This window comes from Taudactylus pleione, unplaced genomic scaffold (genome assembly GCF_031769625.1).
Source record: "Taudactylus pleione unplaced genomic scaffold, aTauple2 ptg000380l, whole genome shotgun sequence".
In the NCBI taxonomy this organism is placed as follows: Eukaryota; Metazoa; Chordata; class Amphibia; order Anura; family Myobatrachidae; genus Taudactylus; species Taudactylus pleione.
The window spans coordinates 2,106,566-2,130,462 of NW_028284781.1; the positions used below are offsets into that span (position 1 = coordinate 2,106,566).

A 23,897-nucleotide genomic window follows, 5' to 3' on the forward strand; every position below is an offset into this window, starting at 1 on the left:
TGGAGAGACTCATAGGATCAGAGTTCCAGTGGCGTCTGGGCTACGCTGGAGCCACCAGCAGGATCGTGCCTCCTTCTTTGAATTTCCGAAGTACCCGAGGAAGAAGGGAGAATGGAGGAAACCGGTACACAAACTGGAAGGTCCACTTGACCGACAGAGCGCCCACAAGGAGAGCCTCGGCATCTCGTTCTGGACCCGAACACTGGCAGCTTATGATTGTGTCGGGACGCCATGAGGTCGATCTCCGGAAGACCCCACTTGTCCACCAGGAGCTGAAATACTTCCTAGTGAAGAGACCATTCCCCTGGATGCACGTTGTGATGGCTGGGAAAGTCCGCTTCCCAGTTGAGTACTCCTGGTATGAACACTGCTGATATGGCAGGAAGATTGCTTTCTGCCCATGTCAGAATGCGCTACACCTCTGTCAGAGCTGTCTGACTGAGTTCCTCCTTGACGGTCGTGACATTACCTGCACGGGCTTTCTGTGAAGTAGGAGACTGGCTTGCAGCAGAGCCCTGAAGACAGCCCAAAATTCCAATGTTTATTGGAAGGGCAGAGTCCTCTGCTGTCCACCTTCCTTGAAAGAAGTGTGGACCGGTCATTGCGCCCCAACCCCGGAGACAGGCATCCGTCAGGAGTACCCAGTCCAAAAATCCAAAAGGGGCGCACCTTGGTGAGGTGACCTGTCTGAAGCCACCAAGTCAGAGACAGACACACCTCCGGAGAGAGCACCATTGTTTATGTCCTTATCCGATGTGAATATCCGTCCCACCTGGAGAGGATCAATGTCTACAGAGACCGGAAATGAAATTGGGCATACTCTACCATGTCGAATGTCGATACCATGGAGCCTAGTAACTGCATTGCCAAATTAATTTACACTCGGCGACTGTGCAGGCATCTGCGTACTTGTGTCTGTAAAATGGAGATCTTGTCCTCGGTCAGAAAGATCCTCTGCTGTTGAGAGTTCAACAGCGCCCCAAGATGGAGCATCCTCTGGGAGGGAGTCAGGGAGGACTTCTTCCAGTTTATCAGCCACCCGTGAGTCTGCATCGCAGAGATTGTAAGCTGTAGATGGTGGTGAAGTACATCTGGAGACCGGGCCAGCAGCAGAAGGTCGTCCAGCTATGGCAACAGGCGGACCCCCTGCAGCCACAGCTGGGCTGCCATTTCAGTCATAATAACGGTAAACACCCGAGGTGCAGTAGAAAGGCCAAACGGCAGTGCCTGAAACTGGAAATGTTGCTGTAGGACAGTGAACCTAAGAAAACTTTGGTGAGCTGAAGCAATCGGAATATGCAGGTATGCATCCTTAATATCCAGAGACACCATAAAATCCTCAGGTTCCATAGCCAGTAATTGACCACAGGGTTTCCATCTTGAACCAAGGTACTTGGAGAAATTTGTTCAGGGACTTGAGGTTGAGGATAGGCCTATATGAACAGTTTGGTTTCGGAACCAGAAAGGAGGTTGGAATAATAACCCGTTCCCCTCTGGGGTAACAATACCAGCACTATGACCCCTGCCTGGAGCATAGCGTGTAAAACTTTTTGGATCTCCAAGGCCTTGTCCTGGTTTGACTGAAGGCCTGTGGTAAAGAACTGATGGGGAGGCCTTCTGCGGAAGGAGAGGGCGTACCAGTGAGAGACCATTTCCCTTACCCTGGGTGTCTGTGGTGGTCTGACACCAGCACTGGGCGAATTGAAGAGGATTGAACCTTAGGGTTTCCCCGAGGACGATAGGTCCGAAAGGACGAGGTCCCTGAGCCTGATGGAGCCAGGGCAGATGGGAGACCAGCAGATTTTGCAGGTTCCAAGGTATCCACAATCTTGTCCAACTCCGGACCAAACAAGATCTTCCCATTAAAGCAGGGGTCTTCAACCTTTGGCCCTCCAGTTGCTATGAAACTAAACAGCCCATGGCCTGCCACCGTTTTGATATAACAGCATGCTAAAACTGTGGCAGGGCGTCCTGGGATCTGTAGTTCCACAGCAGCTGGAGGGCCACAGGTTGAAGAGCCATGCATTAAAGGGTAAGCACTCCAACCCTTTCTTAGACTCAGCATCCGATCTCCTGGAGCATAATCATAGGGATCGACGCGCCGACTTGGCCGCAGCTGAAATCCTGGATGTTAAGAGGCCAACATCTAAAGCCGCCTCATTAATATATGTAGCTGAATCCCTGAGAGAGCCCACCAGCTCTATTTGCTCACTAGTAGTATCCAAGGGGAAAGACTCCTCCAGAGAGTTCGCCCAGCGTTCCATGGCCCTGGCCACCCAGCAGATGGCCATAGCTGGCCTGGAAGCTCCTTCCTGTCCGTAACATCTTCCAAAGAGGAAATGGATGGCATGGGCAGAGTCGAACTCTTAACCAGGCGTGTCTTAAGAAAATGCATCTGAGAAGTTTCCCATTTAGAGAAATAATCTCCAAAAGGATAAGTGTAAGCCAGACGTCTTTGAGGTCGGAAACGCTTCCCAGATTTACAAGTCTCCTCTAAATGATCCACCAGCTGATCAGACACAGGAAAAATTGCAGCAGTACTTTAAACATCCTTGAAAAAGGCATGCTTGGACTTTGCTGCCGTTGGCTCCTCGTCACCAATCTCCATGGCCACACATACCACTCGTATATGAGCCTGACGACATAAATCTTTGACTTAGACTCTGCATCCCGCTGGGGGGGCTCAGAGTCAGACAAGTCATGTATCTCTCCGTCGTCATCATCAGAGTGTTGACTGAGATATTAGTTGTTTCTTAGCAGGCCTAAGCGGGGATTCACCCTGCAACATCTGTCAGGTTCTGTACCGTGGTAGAGAAGGAGTTAACCCAAATAGACTCCGGAGACACCTGAGAAGGTGGTGCAGTGCCTCCCTCCACAGCCAGCATCGTCATCTGCCGGGGGACCCCCTGTATGGGAGATTGAACTACCGCCTGCTCCGTGAACCCCAGCTGGGGAAACGCGCGGGCGGGGGGGGGGGGGTATTGAAGCTGCCAACCGTCCCACAATGGTATTAAAGCTTGTGCAAAACAAGCCCAGGGAGGCTCCTGCGCAGAGTTAGAAACAGCAGGTGTACATGAAAGGGCATAACATGTTGTACAAAAGTCCCCAGTAAGTACATCTCCCTCCCCAATGTCTGCCTTACATCTGGGGCAGGAAAGCAGGAGAGGGGCAACAATCTGCACGGATTCGTCATTCCCAGACATAGTAGGAGAGTATGGATGCTGTATGTGACCCACCACACATAAATTTTTTGTTAACGGTTAGGTAAATTCCCACCCTGACAGTACTGGCAGCGTGAGGGCTGTGAGAAGGAAAAGTATAGGGAAAGCAAAATGGCTGACAGAGAAAAGATAATGCAGTCAGACAGCACTAGCATAAGACCAATTCAATGCAAAATATCCACCTGCACTAATGGCACTACAATCAACTACACAGACTTAGAGTCTGGTAGGAATAGTGCTACAAAAGCTGACCTTACTGGAGGAGAGGTATGCAGGGGGATCCGGTCTCTGCACCAACGATCAGACCAGCGTCTAGCCTGAAAATGGCCGCCAGAAGGCTCAGAGGAGGCGGGCCCGTTGGAGCTCTGTCACAGCCTGCCAAACCGCAGTGGAAAGGTGCTGTGTGCAACGGGGGAGTAGGCGGCTGTGCTACAGGGAAGGCGCCCTCCCCTAGCCTACTATTAACCCCCGGGACGCTGGAGCTTGTTTTAAAACTCCAAGCAGACGTTCTTGGTGGTCTAGTGGCAGCATAAGCTCAGTGCCTGGCTCCAAACGCGGCCATCCCCAACTCTGGGGATAAACGAGACTGTGGGCCTGATTCAGAGCCGCTCGTAAGCGGCCGCTCATTCGCTACGAGCTATGTTCGCACAACTGCGCATGGGTTGCAATATGCATGCGCGAACCAGTCATTGCGGTCGGAAATTGTGTGCTCGCAAAATAGCGAATGCCTGCTATTTTGAGCGACAGGATGAGGCATATGTGGGTGGTAACAGGGGAAGGTGCTTGAAAACGGGGAGTGGAGTAACGAACGCAGGCGTGCCAAACGGTCAAAACGGGCGTTTTAAGGGTGTGCATAATTAACAAAGCAGCGTCATCGACCACGTCACTTGGTTGTCTTTTAGCCTGAACTGCTCGCATGATTGCGATAGGAAAATCCAACCACAAGCACTGCGAGCAGTTCATACGCCTTTCGATGTACTCGATTAATCTAATAAATAGCGGAGATGACGTAGGATGCGAGCGGCCAGGGGGCATTTTTTTTAAAAATAGCAAGCGCATGTTTCGTTCGCTCGTTTAGACATAGAGGCGTCAACAGACCGCAAAGAGCGAGCGCTCTATTTAAATAGCCGGACCCTTTTTCTGAACGAGCGAGCGCAAATAGCGTCCGGCTCTGAATCAGGCCCTGTGTACCAGCGGGCGCCTACCGCAGACGCCTGCTGCTTACCTGTGTCCCCGTCGAATCCGGCCACAGTCCAGGGGTCCTCCGGGGTCCCTGCTAGTAGAGACCCCAGAAGCCCGCTGAGCTCCCCGGATCAGTATCAGCAAGTCTGTGCAGGCAGGGTGGCGGAGCGGCAGCATGGATGTCCGTTGGACTATCCGTGGTGACTGCTCTAAAGATTAAAGAAAACTTTCTGGGGCTGTGTGAACAGACCCTCTTGTGCAGTGACCCAACTCCGGCCGGGCACCTACGAAACTGAAGGTGCCTTGGCCTGGGGGCGGGGTATAGGAGAGGGGCCCCGGTGCATCCTGGGAGTAGAAGTTTAATTGTGTGGTGCCCGATGTCTTCCGCCATCGCCTATACCCCAAGGTCTCCTATGGAACCCTATGGACCCTGGTGTAGTAACAGACTTGTTACCCTTTATTTGCTACAAATGTGATATTGATTTGTAATTGTCCCTATATGCTGCAAAACTTTTCAAAACCAAAAATTAAGAATTTATAAAAAATTTATAAAAGTAAACATTTAAATATGAAAAGGGCAACATGGCAAGTAATACATATTTTACGGTGTATAAAATAAATAACTTTAGGGGTTAACATGGAAAAACAGGGCTACATTATTCAAAAAGTTTTTACACCTACTAATTTAGGAATACCGATATCATTCATCCCTACCTACTGTATGTTTTCTTTCAACTACAGTATGAGTCTCCCATATTCCGAAACACGGAATATTTTTAGCATGACTGAGAAAGTGAAACCTTTGCTTTCTGATTGTTTAATGTACACAAACTTTGTTTACAGCACAAATTATTAAAAATATAGTATAAAATAACCTTCAGGCTGTGTGTATAAGATGTATATGAAACTTAAATGAATTTCATGTATGTACACAAACTTTTTTTGATGCACAAAATTAAAAATATAGTATAAAATGACCTTCAGGCTGTGTATATAAGGTGTATATAAAACATAAATGCATTCTGTGTTTAGATTTGGGTCCCATTCCCAAGATATTTAATTATTTTATGCAAATATTCCAAAATACGGAATATTCCGAAATCCAAAATACCCCTGCTCCCAAGCATTTTGGATATGGGAGACTCAACCTGTACATTCATGGGAGAATCTTAAAATAAGTGTCCTGCCTCCTTATCTCCCTTCCATATTATTGCTTCTCTGTCAAATATATTGTAATATCGAATTAACTTTAATTGCGGTAACTTAAGCCACATAGCAAGTACAATCATCAATAACAGATTCAGCCACAAACATCTTTATATCTCATTAATATACTTTATATTTACATGTAATAAAAAGCTTACGAAATAGATATATCATACACAGGTTTCTGCCAATTCGTCTCATTACATATCAAAAATATATAATAAAAAAAAAGTCATATTTAACAAACTGTACATTCTCTCAGTAATATAAAACAGTTCAGATTCTGTGGTGTTGATTTTATGGCAGCAGGAGCAGGTCTAAAGTTCTCACCGATGATTCATATATAGCTCTGAAAAGATAAGAGACCTACATTAACATACAGTATGCGCCAGTATAGCACATGGTATTTTGTACAGTACAAATGATGGAGTGGGGGGGGAGTGTTATTAGCATTGTGAAAGTTTGGTATTACATTTAAAATGGAATCTTAGATATAATGTAGAAATACATTGTAACTGTTACTCAAGCTGTTTAATAAATTAGGACCCAAGCTGTTTTATTGTACATTACGCCAGTATGTTATAAGTATGAGCATAATACTCTATTCTGGGAAATCTGCACAGGATTGTAGGAAGATGTATAGGACACACAGTTGCTTTTCGTATTTTACTGTGCATTAAGTAACTTTTAATATGATTGGTGCAGTAATTAACATAACATATGAACGTTTATATGTGCACAAGATCAAAAGTGAAATTTTGAAATGAAATATGTTGGACAGATCATGTAAACACTACAAAAATGTGCACAATAATTGTTCATTATTTCCAACAAAGGTCGTGCAGCATGCCAGATCAAACCGGTTTTTAAACTGCTAATATTTTTTTCAAAAAATATCCCCAAAATGGTTTATTTTTTTTTTTAATTATAAAATTATGTAAATAGGTGTTTACAATAAAAATTCAGAATAATGTTTTAACAAATATGAACATTTGGTAATAAATTATGCTGAACCAAGGCTTTAAAGCTATTTACATAAATTGATAATTTATAAACAACAATTGCGGGGATATAATTGGCAAAATGTGTATATCTATCTATCTCAGAACTATTATGACCTGAGTGGGTTTTGTCTTGTACCTACAAATAAACAAACCCCTTTCTTCAGACTTCACATAACGGGGATAATCAATGAACGTCACCAGATTTAGAGTTGTTATAAACCTGACAACTTTGTAGAGTGATGTGACAAATAAGTGGGCAAGTAGGTCTCAGAATGAATTTTTAAAATAAACCCTAGTGCTAATAAGTACTGTAAGCTAGCTCATTCCGAAATTCAGTCCCTTCTGTTTTGTAAATGTTCTTTGGGGATATCACTGGCACCATAGGACAAATCATGGTGAAATGTAGAGAAGTGTTCCCTTCCCCTTTTATTGGGAGCTTGTTAGGTTACTTCTGTAGTCAGACAACACACAAACGTTTTACCTCTCTATGTTTTCATCTTCTTCCATTGTGATTTCACGGTAATTTTTCAGCTTCCTATATATTGTAGAAGCGATGTCTTTAGCGGCAGGAGACATTGGTTTACCTTTTTATTAAAGAAAAATATCACAGTGCTGAATAAACAGGGAATATGCACTATGTTATAAGAAACAACATATCAAGCTATGTGTGATGATAAAAACACAAAGAGAAAGGAAGTAGTTTCGAGGGTGCACCGGTGACCACAATAATATAATTTTAAAGTTATAAACTTTATTGGTATGTGTTAAATGTATTAATCTGATCAAGTGAAATATAAAACAAAAAAACGTGAAGAAAGGAATGAAAAATAGTAAAAAGAGTATTAAAATATTACACTGATTATTACAATATGCTAGGATCGAACAGCAGCAGCTAAATGATACCGCAGATGCAGCCCTAACCTGCCATATCCTTATTGGTGATTAATGTGAATAGATTTTAAAAATAAAAATGAATCCATACTGAGTTGTACCTGCGCGGGATATGATGTGAATCCTCATTAGTAGGACATAAATACATTTCCTAGCATAGTAATAAATCAGTGTGGTTAATAAAGATTATTATATGAATGACATAATCACTAAGACTATAGCGCCCATTTATGCAGTTACCAAGGGGGAACTGATTGGATAAATTTAATCAGGAGATAAAAGTGAAACAAAGTACAACTGTTATCAGTTGGAATATAATACTGTATTAGCAGAGAGATGCTATATATAGATTTATAGCAGGACCATTATGATGATTTGAGAATGTGTAATAATGTGAAATAGAGTATCTTTGGTAGCATTGACTGGTTATCTGGAAAAAGGGCTAAGACTACACAACACATTTATCTCTCTGTGTGAGGGAATTACCTTCCATTAAACTCTCTGGCTAGAACATATGAAACCAAGACATAACAGTGTGCGAACACCACTAAGCAAATAGCGGTGATAAGTGATACAGGGAAACGGAACGACACAGATGGTTGTTTTGTTGAACATATATTTTAATACTCTTTACTATTCTTCATTCCTTTATTCACGTTCTTTTGTTTTATTTTTCACCTACTGTATTTCAATTGATAAGATTAATACGTTTAATACATACCAATAAAGTTTATACTTTTTAAATTGAAGATATTAGTAATGATAAAGATACTGGTGCAGGATTCATCCCTGTTTTGACTGTGTGATGATAACTGTGCTCCAAGTATTTCTAAAGTGTATTTCAACTTCTTATATAAATATTCTGATTAGTTTTGTATGTTTTATTATTTTCAAACACATTTAATGTTATTTTGAGTTATATTTAACAGGCTGAAGAGGCTCCTGATGCTATCCATGATAGACAACCTAGGACATACATAAATACTACGGAAATAAAACCCAGTTATTAAATTGTTATAGTCATTAAGTTTAAACCATCTCGAATTTGAACGGAGCATCTGGATAGGACTTAAAACTATGTAATGCACATAAAATAACTGATTTATAACATATCTGAGGCCAATAAAAGGAACTCTGTTTGGAAGACCTAGTCCTGGGGAAAAGCAAAAAAATAAAATAAATGAAATAAACTACAGGAAGAATTAGGAAGCCTGGAAATTGTTTATTTAATAGAAGCTGAAGGAGGCCAGGTACAAAGCTATACATTAAAATGTACAGAAGGTGGAGGTCAGTCATTGCAGGAAAAGCTCAAATCTGACTCTGAAAATGTTTTAGTACTCCGTCTATACACTAAGCAGCTGATCCCCTAAGGGGCTTTTATAAATCTGAGGTGCTTAGTCAATACAATTCATAATCACTCCTTTCATCATCATCAGATCATGATGAATCCCAAGATATGTTCCACTATAGAAGGACTACATTCTTCTTCCTATGGATTAAGTATCCCTAGTCTTGCCTATGACTGTATACAGGGAACATAAACTCTTCAAAGCAAAATAACCAGATAACTTGGCAAAACCATGTTACCATGCAGGTGGGGATGATTTAAATTTGGTGTGTCCAAACTGTGGAAAATAAAGCTGTTCAGTATTTGTGGGCTACATGCAAAAGCAGTTAGTATTCACCCGGCATGCAAAAAAAATAAAACACATGTATTAGCTTCCCTTTAATTGCAACATGGTTTGTACAGATGCAAGGTTTTTTGCTTTCGCCCAACTCAGAATCAGCGCCTCCAGTCACATACAGTGTTGTCAAACATTTCTCATTATTGGCTAAGTGAGATGAGTGATGTAATACCTTTACAGCTGGCCAGAATGATATGCAATAAGGCAGTCAAGTTTAGTATCCCGTCAATCTCTTCCATACTGATGCATACAGCCAATTCCCCTAAAAATGAACTGAGAAAGGAAATCTTAATGCATGTAACAATAATTCACATTCTGCTGAAAACAACAACTGAGTTAACGGAGTCCAGGAAATAATCTTCACCTCTTACAGTACAGCAATAGGGTTGTTAACTTCTACTGACGTACAATTTACTAACAGCAGCAGATCTTAAATAGCAAATGACCTGCCTTTTGAAATGTTCCCTAAAATAACTTCCAGATTAAGAATATACTCATTCGTGTCACAGCCACCAGTGTACCTTTTATATGCAATACAATAAAAGTTGTTAATACCTCTAGAATTTTAACTTCAACTAAATGTGAAACTAACCACAGCAATAACTAATACTTTACACTGACAGACCACCAGAAAGCAAAATCTCAGGTGACTGCCAAATTCTTACGCAACTTAATAAACATTTCCCGTAGACATAGTGCATAGACACTCAAAATCAGCGACTAAACTTCACTGAAGCACACAATGTATTACTTGCACATTACAGTGTCTGTGCATAGAACTAACACCAGCCAAGAGTCAAGCACACTGGGGAGACTGAAAACATATTATAATCACCAGTTATTTATACAACGCACACATATTCCACAGCACTTTACAGAGAATATTTGGCCCAGCGGAGCTTACAATCTACCACATGCTCACACACATACACACTAGGGTTATTTTTTTTTGTTGGGAGCCAGTTAACCTACCAGTATATTTTTGGAGTGTGGGAGAAAACCGGAGCACCAGGAGGAAACAAACGCAAGCACAGAGAGAATATACAAACTCCAAACAGTTAGGGATATAAAGGGAATTGAACCCACGACCTCAGTGCTGTGAGACAGTAATGCTAACCATTACACCGTCTGTGCTGCTCACCAAACTACATAACTGCATAGAAATCCTTTCCAGGACACCCTGGAGATGTCCAATTATACTGCTCTCTAAAAGAGTGAGCTTTGCCACCTTCTTAAACATGAAATCTAGAATAAAACTTACTTCAATACACTGGGTGTCTTTAGAAGAGCAGACAATAGACAGCTTGACAGCGGAGGCAGGTCTGACACAGATGCTGGAGGCGCAACCTCACTTGGATCTGAAATCTAAACCATACAACGTGCACATGTCAGTTATAGAAGGCAAGTGAAGGTGGGCATGAGGATTACATGATGTCAGTTATGCATTGATCTGTGGATAGATTCTGTCCCACACAGTCTACTCCCTGATTACAAGTAATTTTGTAGATGTTGAATCAAATAGTCATGTAATGTAACAAGAAGAAAAAAACATAGCGTAACATTCTGTATAGCAAATATGTTCAAAAACACCCAGGGTGAGCACAGATAAAATGATGGTGGTAGCCCACTATATTGCAAATAGATGATAAACAGCCCTTTGGGAGTGGCTCCTTACCAGAGGGTAATTTGGTGATACCACTGCACATGTTAGATGCCCCCAAACACAACGCTCCTTTATTCTACTCCCCACTAAAAGTGGATGGGATGGTTCCTTTCACTCATGGGACTCATGGCAGCAACAGAAAATTAAATAATAGTGCAAAACCTTCTAAAAGCTTCAAGCACTTAATTCCAATTGCACTCACATACTGAAATTAATATACAAGCATATATATATTAAAAGTCTACTGGATTGAATCCCTATGGAGATAAACGTCTAACAGATGCTCAAAAGGGAACAGCATGTAGCAAAGACAGCAAACTGCAAAAGTCTCGAATACCAGCTGCTAACAGGTAGGTGAAGAAGGACTTAATTATCAGCAAGGTAACGATTCCAGCTGTCCTCTCACCACCGCTTAACGCATTTCAAACCTGTAGTGTGGTCAAACCTCAGAAGTGTGGTGATGCTTTTCCCAGTTTCCTATACATACCATTCCTAACAAGGAGCATTCACGTCCCTTCCCGGTGAAACCAGGACACGTACGGGCGGAAATGACATAAGCTCTTAAACTGGAACTAAGTTGGTCGATGGACTTTCCGTTATACTTTCCACTGTAACAGCACTTCCTAATTCGGATAGTGTAAAGCACACGCTTATCCATTCCCTATATAATCTTTGTGGTCACCGTGTAATATTCCCATGATGACCATCCTATGGAAAATTCTACCTAAATGATGTGACTCACGCTGAAACACATAATATATATTGCGGATGTTTATCGTAAAAGACATCGGTTTTCAAAATAATGGGTTCCCACTATTTATCTAAACAGACTTCACCTTGGGATGGGCTTTATGTATTTAAAACAGAAGAATGGATAATCAACTGTTTTACACTATCCGTATTAGGAAGTGCTCTTACAGTGAAATGCATAATAGGAAGTCTGTCGCCCATCTTAGTTCCACTTTCAGCGATTTCTCCAGGAGAAAGGTTTCCTAATGGAAGGGGCGTGGATGCTCCTAGTTATTAATGGTATTTACAGGAAATTGGGACTAATATTACCACGCTTCTGAGGAAGAACCTACGGGTTTGAAACGTGTTAAGTGGTGGTGACAGGACAACTGAAATCGTTACCTTGGTGATTTTAAAGTCTGAACTTTGCTACATACTGCTATCTAAGCTTCTGATAGAATTTCATCATAGGGATTCATTTTCAGTAGACTTTTCATATGTATATGCTTTAATTTTAATTCAATATGTGAGTGCAATTGAATTCTTGAAGCTTTTAGTAGATTTGCACTATTGTTTTATTTTTTGGTTTCCAGCATCATTCTCTTGAAAGAAAGGAACCAGATGGAGAGAAGTGTTGTTTATTGGGGACAGATATTATGTGTAGTGGTATCACTTAGTCACCTTCTAACAAGGTGCCACACCCAAAGTGGTGTTTACCATCTATTATCAAAATAGGGGACTACCATCATCCTTTTATATGTGCTCACCCTTAGTGTTTTTGAACATATTTTTACTGTACACAATGTTATTCTAGGTTTCTTTCTTCTTGTTACAAGACAATTCTATTCCAAATCTACAAGATTACACGTAATCAGGGAATGTGCCTGTTTGGGGGAGAATCTATCCACAGATCTATGCATAAAAAGCAGTAAGGTGAAACTTCTTATTGTCTTAATGACCGTGACTTAAGGTGTCAATCGTATTAGGTGTGAGCTTGCAAAAGAGTTTGTTTCATGAAACTTGCAGACATCGCACGAATGTGCTCTCCCGAGATCCAATCAGAAATGCCTATTCATGGTAATCGTCGTGAATGTGTGCAATATTTCCACAAAATGTGACATGGAGAAGTTTATGAAAAAGTGGGGAAACAATCCTGGACCCCAAAAGAGTGACAACTTCGTTAGCAGAATCTTACAAAAGGCTGTTCGTGAATAGAAGGAAAGTATTGGAGGTTTTTAAATGGTGTCAAATGGCTGATTTGTGCAATATATAAAAAAAAAGAAAGAAAAGAATGATAAAAAGCAAACTTTTTTGTTTAAAACACAAATGAACTAAACGAATAATGAAAAAAAAAAATACAAAAAGGTGATTTTGTGTTAATTTGAGGCCACTAAGTTTAAAAAAAAATAAAAAAAATAATGATAAAAAGCAATTAAGAGTATTTTTCATTTTAAAAATACAGTACTTTAATTACATTTCGGGTGCCTAAACTAACACAACAGTTCATTTTAGAGTAATTTGAGGCCTTTTTTTAACACCCAAAAATGACGTGATTATTGGGACAATTAAGCTATTTGAAAACTTCCAAATGCCTAATTAGTCATTAAGGGAGGGAGAAGGGGGTGTCCAAGGGGTTCTGCACTGGATCCCAACATTTTTAACTTAAAATAAAGCTTTCCCTACCTTTTTACACCCTCAGGGAGGTACGCACACACACAAAAAAAAAGTGCATTTCCTGTAGAAAAGCAATGCGAGTTTGGAATTGGATTACAACTGCAATTTGCAGTGCGAGTGTCCCGTGAAAACAGCTCGCACAGGCCAACTTGTACCTAATTGGATTGACCCCTAAAGGTTACTTGAGCACAGCCACAGATTTCCACTTTATATCTATGGTGCCAGTTATGGTAATAGGTTCTATCTATCCACATGTTGTGTCACCCTAGTTTTTACCTTCTTCTATACTGCTCCATATATGTCTTCCAGTCAGCAAACAAAATGGCAGCAAATGAGCTCACAATATATAATAACGTTTGCCTTCCTTGCTTAAGTCGAGGCCTGTATAATATATACTGCATTATGATGTCTGTTGTGCCTGGTGATATAATTGTTTAGTCAACACTTTGTTAGTAACGTAAAGCTTTCTGCTATTGTTGTAGAACATTCTTAAAGTGAAAATGAACATACAAATATGTGGTATATTATCTCTGTTCTGCTCAATAGTTAGAAAAGCTCCATATACCCATAACATTAACTTCTGCACACAATATTAAGTACCTATTAATATCCTTTATATAAATAGGCAATCAGACATCTAGTGGCATAGGAGCTAGTGAAGGCAGCTCAGTGTCAGTAAATGCAGATGGGGTAGACATTGTAGAAATGATGCGAGTCAGGATGAAAAGATGGACGAGCACCTACTTTGCGTAACACGTGGCTTATCTCTACCACCGCTGCAGCTAGGATTGTGGAGAGCATTCCCCGATGGACCTCAGAAGATGCAGTGTGCCAGCACTGAACAATGTTTATAAACTGGCCAAGAGGAGCTTTAATAGACAGAAGAAGCTACAAATTAAGCAGAAAAACAACATTATGACCATAAAAAAGTAGAACACTGCCAATATATATGCATAATTAGAATTGTCACTTGAACACTAGACCTCAGACTAAGAGCCGTATTCAATTTGAGCGGACCCGCGATACTTTTCCGGACTTTCCACTCACTTTGCAGGCGGAAAAGTATCGCGCGCGTCTCCGCCTATTTAATTTGAAAGTACGCGAAAATGGGACCCGGCGAAACTCAAACAAGCGGAAAGTCATGTCAGATTTGGGGAAATCAGCCTGACACCCCCCAAAAGATGCTCTGACATGGGGGTTAGCTATGGTTACCCCGGATTTGGCTTGCTGAAGGTATTTGGTGTTTTTAAACGGGCTCAATAGTTGCTAAATAGTGTTTTTGTATAAGTGTTGCAGAATAGTATTCAGGAGGTTTTTTTGCAGAAAATAACTTATCCCAGCAAATTTGGGGTACTTGAAAATGGGGGCCAGCATATTTTAAAGTTGCTAAAGTTAAGTTAAAAAATCGTGAAAAATCCACCTGCCGCAAGCCCCTGCAATGAAAAAAAAAAAAAAAACACATGGGGCATACTTGGGGACCCCCCCCCCCCTAGAGTCTAGTTCGCTAGTTTTTAACTTTGTCCACCAACATTTTTTTTTTTTTTTTTGCGCCCCCAAAATGAAAGTGATTTTTTTGGGGTGTTCTGAAGTTTTTTTTTTTTTTTTATTTTGACAGAATTTACCTTTGGGGGACTGTATGAAGGCTGCACAGGGGTTCCCGCAACGTTGCACCCCAAAACCCCAATTCTGCACTTTTTACCGCCTACTACAATGCATAGGCGGAAAGTCTTTCAAATTGAATACGGTGATGCTTTTCCGCCTGGCGAAATGACGTCATTGGCAAAACTTTTTCGCAGATTCCGGCTTTTCGCCTCAATTTGAATACGTGCCTTAGTGGTGGCAGTAGGCAGCCATGCTAGTATCAGTCACCAATATTTATGAAAAAGATCATAAACTTGTCAAATATGAAGATTTCCATTCAGTGGATAAACTTGTTTTAATTGCAAAATTTCCAGTGAGGTAAGTGATTGATAAGGAACAGCTACAGTATAGGTGGTGAAATCTGGGACATTATACGAGAAGATTGCTATTGTGTTATATATACCTGGAGTGCTTCCTCCCGCTGTTTCCTAAGCCTGCGAGCTGTAGTCTCAATTGTTTTGTGGAAGATTGTCTGAATACCTTCAAGGTGTCTATCCATATCCGCACTGGCATTACTCATCTTCTGTGCCAAACACACTTCTGTTATCTCTTTCAGTACAGAGAGCAGCATTGGCAAGCAGTCATAGCACTTCTCTGGAAGGAACAAAATCAAGCAGTCATACAGGTTTACTTTATACTGAAGAGAAAAATAATAAACTCAACTGCACCAAAAATGCAAAATAAAATGTATGTTTCTCTTCACAAAATGTATTTATTCCTAATATCTGGCCTGACTATGTAGGACCATGGCTGGAATCATTGTAAATTATATGAGGGAATTTAGTGCTGCACAGGTGACCAGAACAATGTTCCCACAATATACCTAAAACTATTCTGTGTGTATAGCATGGTATGAAATAGTGGGCTTTAAAAACTGTAATGTGTAGTGGCCCCAAGGAAACCCCTCTATCGAAAAGACTGTTAATCTGATGATATCTAATTGCTTTCCGGGTCTCCATGCGCTCCATTGTGACAAAATATACACATAAATACACTGGTAACACCTCCGGATGGGCTCGGTATGATTGCTGACATTTTGAAGGTCGCACTATGAGAACAGGTACACTGAGAGGGAACCTGGCATGGCAACATGTTAATAATGCATTTTATCACTGTAGGCTTTACAACCTCAAACATGATGGCAAAGCATGTTTGAAGCTGTAAAGCCGACACTACTGAAATGCTTTAAATCGTATTAACATGTCGGCAGGCCGGGTACGACCTTAGTGTCCCCGTTTTTATGGTCAGCATTTTGAATGTTGACCTCGCAACTACACCCCCTCCAGACAAACCTCAGTGTAATAACACTTACCAATTTCTATTATTGTGATGATCATTTGAATAATCTGTGCTTGAAATTCTGAGTCACCAAGGCCAACCATTACCACATCTTTACATACTGTCAGATAGGTCTTTCCACAGAAGACAAAGAATGATAAAATGTTATTTCTACATTATGTGATCGAGTCAGAAGGTGAAATACATTGTTGAGATTGAGAGGTAGAATGATGAATATTAAATTATGGAATATATTTATACAGTATATATACACACACACAGGTTGAGTTTCCCATATCCAAAATGCTTGAGACCAGGGGTATTTTGGATATCGAAATATTCCGTATTTTGGAATATGTGCATACCATAATGAGCTAGCAGATCTAAGCACAGAATGCATTTATGTATCATAGACATCTCATACACACAGCCTGCAGGTTATTTTACACAATATTTTCAAAAATTTTGTGGCTCAAACAAAGTTTATGTACATACATGAAATTCATTTATATTTCATATACACCTTATACACAAAGCCTGAGGGTCATTTTATACAATATTTTTAATAAGTTTGTGCCTTAAACAAAGTTTTTGTACATTGAACCATCAAAAAACAAGAGATATGGTAAGAACTTACCTTTGTTATCTCTGTTTCTACGAAGTGCATAGGGTCCACAGGGTTGACCTTGGGGTATAGCTGGATCTGGATCCACGGGCACCACGCAGTTAAAGCTTTGCTGCTCCCAGGATGCACTTGGGTCCGTCCTCCTCTATACCCCGCCCCGGCCACAGGCACCTCAGTTGGTAAGCAGCTAAGGCCGGAGGAGGAGACTAAACAGAGAGAAGGAAGACTGGAACACACAAGAAACCATACTCACAGAAATGGGAGACGGAAAACCGGTGACCAGCCACACAGCCCATTTGAAGCCAGGTGCGTCAGGGCGGGCGCCCTGTGGACCCTATGGACTTCGTAGAAACAGAGATAACAAAGGTAAGTTCTTACCATATCTCTTGTTTTCTACTTCAGGGTCCATAGGGGGTCCACAGGGTTGACCTTGGGGATGTCCCAAAGCAGTTCAACTAAGGGCGGGGACGCTCCTGTGCTGAAAGGAGTACCCGGCGCCCAAAGGATGCATCCTGAGAGGCGAAGGTGTCAAAAGCATAAAACCTCAAAAACGTCTGAATTGAAGACCAAGTAGCCGCCTTACACAGCTGAACAGCGGAGGCGCCACGTCTAGCAGCCCAAGAGGGACCCACAGAACGAGTGGAATGAGCCTTAACAGAGGCTGGCACAGGTAAACCCTCCTGCGCATAAGCCTCACAAATAACTGAACGAAGCCAACGGGCTAACGTTTGCTTGTTGGCAGGCCAACCCCTCTTGTGAAAACCGAAGAGGACAAACAAAGAATCCGACTTCCTAACCGAAGCAGTCCGGTCCACATAGATTCTAAGTGCCCGGACCACATCCAAGGAAGCCTCACCAGCAGAAAGATCAGGTGACTGAAAAGCTGGCACAACAAGTTCCTGATTAATGTGGAACTTTGAAACCACTTTGGGCAAAAACTCAGGACGCGTGCGGAGCACTGCCCTGTCCTGGTGAAAAATCAGAAAAGGAGGGCGACAGGAAAGCGCCCCCAATTCTGAAACCCTCCTGGCCGAAGCAATTGCCAGGAGAAAAATGGTCTTAAACGTCAGCCACTTGAGCTCCACCGACTCAAGCGGCTCAAAAGGAGGACCCTGCAAGACCCTCAGTACCACAGTCAAGTCCCACGGAGCCACCGGAGGCACGAAGGGAGGCTGGATCTTGAGAACACCTTGGAAAAAGGTGTAAACATCTGGCAGTGTAGCAATCCGTCGCTGAAACCACACGGACAAAGCAGACACATGAACCTTCAGAGAGGCCAGGCGTAAGCCGAGGTCCAAACCCGATTGAAGAAATTCCAAGATTCTGGAAACCCGGAACACCTGCGGATCATAGTTTCTAGATTCACACCACTGAAAATAAGTGCGCCACACCCTGTGGTAAATCCGCGCGGAGGCAGGCTTGCGTGCCCTAAGCATGGTACCAATCACTGAACTGGAGAAACCCCTAGACCTCAAGACGGCTGTCTCAAGAGCCACGCCGTCAAAGACAGCCGACCCAGATCCGGGTAAAGGCAGGGCCCCTGAGACAACAGGTCCCGACGCTGAGGAAGAAGGTACGGAGCGTCGATGGAGAGGCACCTCAGATCGGAGTACCAAGGACGTCTGGGCCACGCCGGAGCCACCAGCACGAGCGTGCCGCCGTCCTGCTTGAATTTCCGCAGAACCCGAGGAAGTAAGGATATCGGAGGAAACAGATACGCCAGGTGAAACGTCCATTTCACCGACAGAGCGTCTACCAGACAGGCGCCTGCGTCTCTTGTCCTTGACCCGTAAACGGGCAACTTGTGATTGTGACGGGAGGCCATCAAGTCCAGCTCCGGCAGCCCCCACCTGTCCACGAGTAGCTGAAACACCTCTGGGTGAAGCGACCATTCCCCGGGATGCACATCGTGACGGCTGAGGAAGTCCGCCTCCCAATTGAGGACTCCGGGAATGAAGACTGCCGAGATCGCTGGAACGTGACACTCCGCCCAAGCAAGAATGCGAGACACCTCCGACATTGCTGCCCGACTGCGAGTTCCCCCTTGGTGGTTGATGTACGCCACCGTGGTAGCGTTGTCGGACTGCACCTGAACCGCCCTTCCGTGAAGAGCGGGGCCGGACGACTGCAGGGCCCTGTACACAGCCCGCAGTTCCAGGATGTTGATGGGGAGAAGTGCTTCTTCCGCGGACCAACGACCCTGAAGCGATAATGAGCCGGTCACTGCCCCCCAACCCCGAAGACTGGCATCCGTCGTGAGCAGGACCCAGTCCGGGATCCAAAAGGGGCGCCCCTCGACCAGATGCACCGTCTGAAGCCACCAAGCCAAAGACTGCCGAACCTCTGCGGACAACACCAGCATCTGAGAGCGGATCCGGTGAAGTAACCCGTTCCATTCCGATAGAATCAGCGCCTGCAGGGGCCGGGAATGGAACTGGGCAAATTCCACCATGTCGAATGTCGACACCATGGACCCCAGAACTCTCATAGCTGAATGGACCGACAGGCGGCAACTGCTCAGGCAACTGTGTATCCGCAGCTGCAGGGAGGAGACCTTCTCTGGAGTCAGGAAAATCCGCTGCTGGCGAGAATCCAGCAGGGCTCCCAAATGAACCATCCGCTGTGATGGAATCAGGGAGGACTTCTTCCAGTTTATCAACCACCCGTGTGCTTGAAGACAAGCAATGGTCAGGTGGAGATGTCGAAGAAGCACCTCCGGGGAGCTCGCCAGCAGCAGAAGATCGTCCAGGTACGGCAACAGACGTAGACCCTGACCCCGAAGGTGGGCAGCCATAACCGCCATCACCTTGGTGAACACCCTCGGAGCCGTGGAAAGGCCAAAAGGCAACGCCCGAAATTGGTAGTGATGGTTCAGGATAGCAAACCTCAGATACCGCTGATGTGCCGGTGCTATGGGCACATGGAGATAGGCGTCCTGGATATCGAGGGAGACCATATAATCCCCGGGTTCCATCGTCAGAATGATGGAACGTAACGTTTCCATCCTGAACCTGGGAACTCTGAGGTATCTGTTCAGAGACTTCAAATTCAGGATAGGGCGATGAGAACCATTGGGTTTCTGTACCAGAAACAGAGTAGAATAGTACCCCGTCCCGCGCTGAGACTGCGGAACGGGAACAATGACCCCTGCTTGTAGCAAGGATTCTATAGCTACCTGAATCTGACCAGCTTTGGTCTTGTCCAGAGAAGGACTCGTACAGAAAAACTGGTGGGGCGGCCTGAACCGAAAAGACAGGGCGTACCCCTGAGAGACTACTTCTCGAACCCAGGCATCCGTGGTGGTATTGTGCCAACACTGGGCGAATTGGAGAAGTCGGCCTCCCACTCTGGGGTCCCCCAGAGAGAGGCCCGTCCCATCAGGCAGCAGGCTTATCCTCCTGCTTGGAAGAAGGGCGTCGAGCACTCCATGCTTGCTTCTTGGGCTTGGGTGCGGCCTTGGTCGCCGAATGTCTTGGGAAGGACTGGCCCTTGGCCTTACCCTGAACCCGAAAGGACCGAAAGGCAGAGCTCCTCACTTTAGCCGGCGCAGAGGCCGAAGGGAGAAAAGCCGACTTGGACTTAGCCAAAGTATCCACTATTCTGTCCAAATCCGGACCAAATAGTAAATCACCATTAAAAGGCAAGGCCTCCAGACCCTTTTTTGAATCTGCATCAGCCCTCCAGGACCTCAGCCACAGGGAGCGCCGAGCAGACACCGCTGCAGCCGACACCCTAGAAGTGAGCAGGCTGGCATCCAAAGACGCTTCCCCAATATAGGAAGCTGCATCCCGCATCTGTCCCACTAACGCTCTCTGGATATCCGGAGCCTCATCAGGAAAGGTATCCTCCAAGGCATTGGCCCATGCCTCAATGGCTTTAGCCACCCAGGAGATAGCCATGGACGGGCGAGCCACCGCCCCGGAAAGAGAATAAATGGACTTTAAACAAGTCTCCAACTTCCTGTCCGTGGGATCCTTCAAAGAGGAGATAGACGGCAATGGCAACGTCACGCTTTTGATCAAGCGGGTAACGTGGGAATCCACCGCCGGCGGAGTTTCCCATTTCCTGCAATGAGCTTCAGGAAAAGGATAGTTCGCCGCCAACCTCTTCTGTGGATGGAACCTCTTACTAGGTAATTGCCAGGCCGCCGCCATATGATCCGATAATTGATCAGACAGGGGGAACACAGTTGAGGTCACCTTGGCCTTTTTAAAATTAGGAAACTTCGACCTAGGAGCCGGCGCATCATCCTCAACATGTAGGATAGCCCGCACCGCCCTAACTAAGGCTGGAACATTAATGGAGGACTTAGCTTCCACCTCCTGCCCCATGACATCAGAGTCAGAGTCCTCATGGATTTCTCCATCATCTGAGGACACTTCCGAGTCCGACAACTGCGCAGCTAGTGAACTCACAACCGGACGTTTAGACACCCTTGGTGGCACATCACCTTGCAACATGGACTGAAACGCCGAGGATGAAGCCGCCAGACTCTGTACGGAGCTGGATAGAACATCCACCCAAGGCGGAGGCTGCAAAGGCACTACAGACTGACACGTCCCTGGGGAAGACTGCACATACACAGGCAGTCCCGAGTAAGGACCCACAGTCTGGGCCCCGGGGGAAGACCGCAACATTTGTGGAACCCTCGGGGAATGGGGGATGGTGGGCTGCGGTAACGCCCTAGAAGGGACCGCTGATGGGACCGATAACCGGTCCGCAATAGACGCCAGCACCTGTGAAAACATCGCCCAAGGAGGGTCCTGTGATACAGGGGGGTTGGAGGGGCCCGGTACCAGCTGGCACCGCCCGCACAGACCATCCTGAGATAAGTCCTCCCCATCAACTCCAGCAGCACAGCGTCTGCAGGAAAATAACACAGGAGCCACAGAGCGCTCAGTCTCCTCATCAGACATGATACCGTAAATCACAAGAAACAGGTATCACCAGAGGAATTACGGTTTTAACACCCGCGCACTCACCAGTATGCGACACAACAGCCCAGATATGGTACTGTGTAGCACACAACAGTATGTGACTGACCCCACAAATACGTGTTTTATATAAGTGAGGGTCTCAGAAAAACGCCCTTCCCCCACACACCTGCCGGGCCGTAGGAGAAGGAAAGGGATAGGTATAAGCTGACAGTAAAGGAGAATAAGTCACAGACAGGCAGCACTAGCAATAGTCACATACAATGCAGAAAAGTTATACTCACTGCACCATCCGCTACAATCAACCGCCCAGATTCAGTGTCTGGGAGGGCTATAGCGCTGTGTACAAAGTCCTTTAGCAGGGGAGAGGTACACAGGGGGACCGGTCCACTTGATACCGCCTGGGAGTCTGCGATGTGCCAGTAAAGATGGCCGCCGGAGACCTCAGAGGAGGAGTGGCCGTAAGATAAGAGCAGCTCAGCGACGCCAGACTGCTAGTTGAAAGGCGCGCTGAGCTGAGGGGAGGAGCCGGTAGACAGGGAAGGCTGCCTCCCCTGGCTAGCAATTAACCCCCGGGTTGCCGGTCCCGCTACCAGCCTGATACCCTGGTGGTCTAGCGGACACGCAGGGTATTCCTCAATTGAGGGGGAGCCCGCCGCCGCCGCTAGCGCCTCCGGTCTGTCCCCAGAGACCGGAGGCTCCTGACTGCATTGAAGTATCCGCGGGCCGCCGCACGCGGCGACCCGCGGCTTACCTGATCCCCGTCGCGTCCGGCAGCAGTCAAGGGAGTCCCCAGAGCCCGGCTAGTACAGGCTCTGGGGTCCCGCCGTGATCCCCAGAGCTGTACTGGCGTCGCGGCGCCAGCGGGGAGAAGGAGCGGCAGCGTGGACGTCCTAAAGGACAGTCTGATGCTGCCGCTCTAACAGTGTAAAAAAAGAAGAAAAAAATAAAAAATTTCTCTTTTAAAATAAAGCTTAGGGGCTGCTCCTGCAGCCCCACTGCGACAGGGTGACCCAACTCCGGCCGGGCACCAACTAAAACTGAGGTGCCGGTGGCCGGGGCGGGGTATAGAGGAGGACGGACCCAAGTGCATCCTGGGAGCAGCAAAGCTTTAACTGCGTGGTGCCCATGGATCCAGATCCAGCTATACCCCAAGGTCAACCCTGTGGACCCCCTATGGACCCTGAAGTAGAAAGCAAAGGTTTCACTATCTCAGTCATGCCAAAAAAAGAAATCCGTATTTCACAATATTCGGATATTGGAGACTCAACATGTATGTATGTATGTATGTATGTATATATCTCATATGGTTGCAAGCCCCGGCATTACAACGGTAATAACATGCTCTGGTGCCCTCCTAGAGGGTCGGCACCCTCACAGTATACAGATGTACAGAGAGAGTGAACCCTATATACTGTGTGTGATATATATATATATATATATATATATATACACACATATATACATACCTACAGTGCATACATACATACATACACACACACACACAGGCTGAGTCTCCCATATCCAAAATTACGGGTACCAGGGGTATTTTAGATATCGGAATATTCTGTATTTTGGAATATTTGCATACCAAAATGAAATATCTTGGGAATGGGAACTAAATCTAAACACAGAATGAATTTATGTTTTATATACACCTTATACACACAGCCTGAAGGTCATTTTATACAATATTTGTAATAATTTTGTGCATCAAATAAAGTTTATGTACATACAATTTATTCATGTTTCATATACTGTACACCTTATACACAACCTAAAGATGTTATTTAATGTTATAAAATATTTGTAATAATTGTGTGCAAAGTTTGTTTGCATTGAAACATCAATGAAGAACTTACCCTTGTTATCTCTTTTTCTACGAAGTCCACAGGGTCCACAGGAAACTTTGGGGTATAGGTGATGACGAAGACATCCGGGCACCATGCAGTTAAATTTTTTCTTCCAGGATGCAACAGAGCCTCCCTCTATACCCCGCCCCCGGGCCAGAGGCTCCTCAGTTACGAAGCAAGCCAAAGGCCGGAGGAGGATAAAAGAGAGAAGAAAGTCTGGAACACACTAGAATCACATTCTCACACCGAAGGAGACGGAAAACCGTATCAGGGCGGGCGCCCTGTGGACCTCGTAGAAAGAGAGATAACAA

General features: G+C 44.5%; 1 protein-coding gene across 3 annotated transcripts in view; it reads right to left on the reverse strand.

The window, feature by feature from the left end:
• Nucleotides 1–5,671: 5,671 nt before the first annotated feature.
• Nucleotides 5,672–23,897, reverse strand: part of NCAPG2 (non-SMC condensin II complex subunit G2) — a 126,572-nt gene continuing 108,346 nt past the window's right edge. For all 3 annotated transcript variants that reach the window (XM_088445426.1, XM_088445428.1, XM_088445427.1), the window contains exons 22-28: nt 16,209–16,308; nt 15,300–15,490; nt 14,000–14,143; nt 10,451–10,554; nt 9,362–9,462; nt 7,095–7,197; nt 5,672–5,958 (exon numbers count right to left, since the gene is read on the reverse strand). In XM_088445426.1, coding sequence (XP_088301552.1) covers nt 5,907–5,958; nt 7,095–7,197; nt 9,362–9,462; nt 10,451–10,554; nt 14,000–14,143; nt 15,300–15,490; nt 16,209–16,308 — 795 coding nt within the window. In that variant the 3' untranslated portion in view covers nt 5,672–5,906. The remainder of the gene's footprint in view (nt 5,959–7,094; nt 7,198–9,361; nt 9,463–10,450; nt 10,555–13,999; nt 14,144–15,299; nt 15,491–16,208; nt 16,309–23,897) is intronic.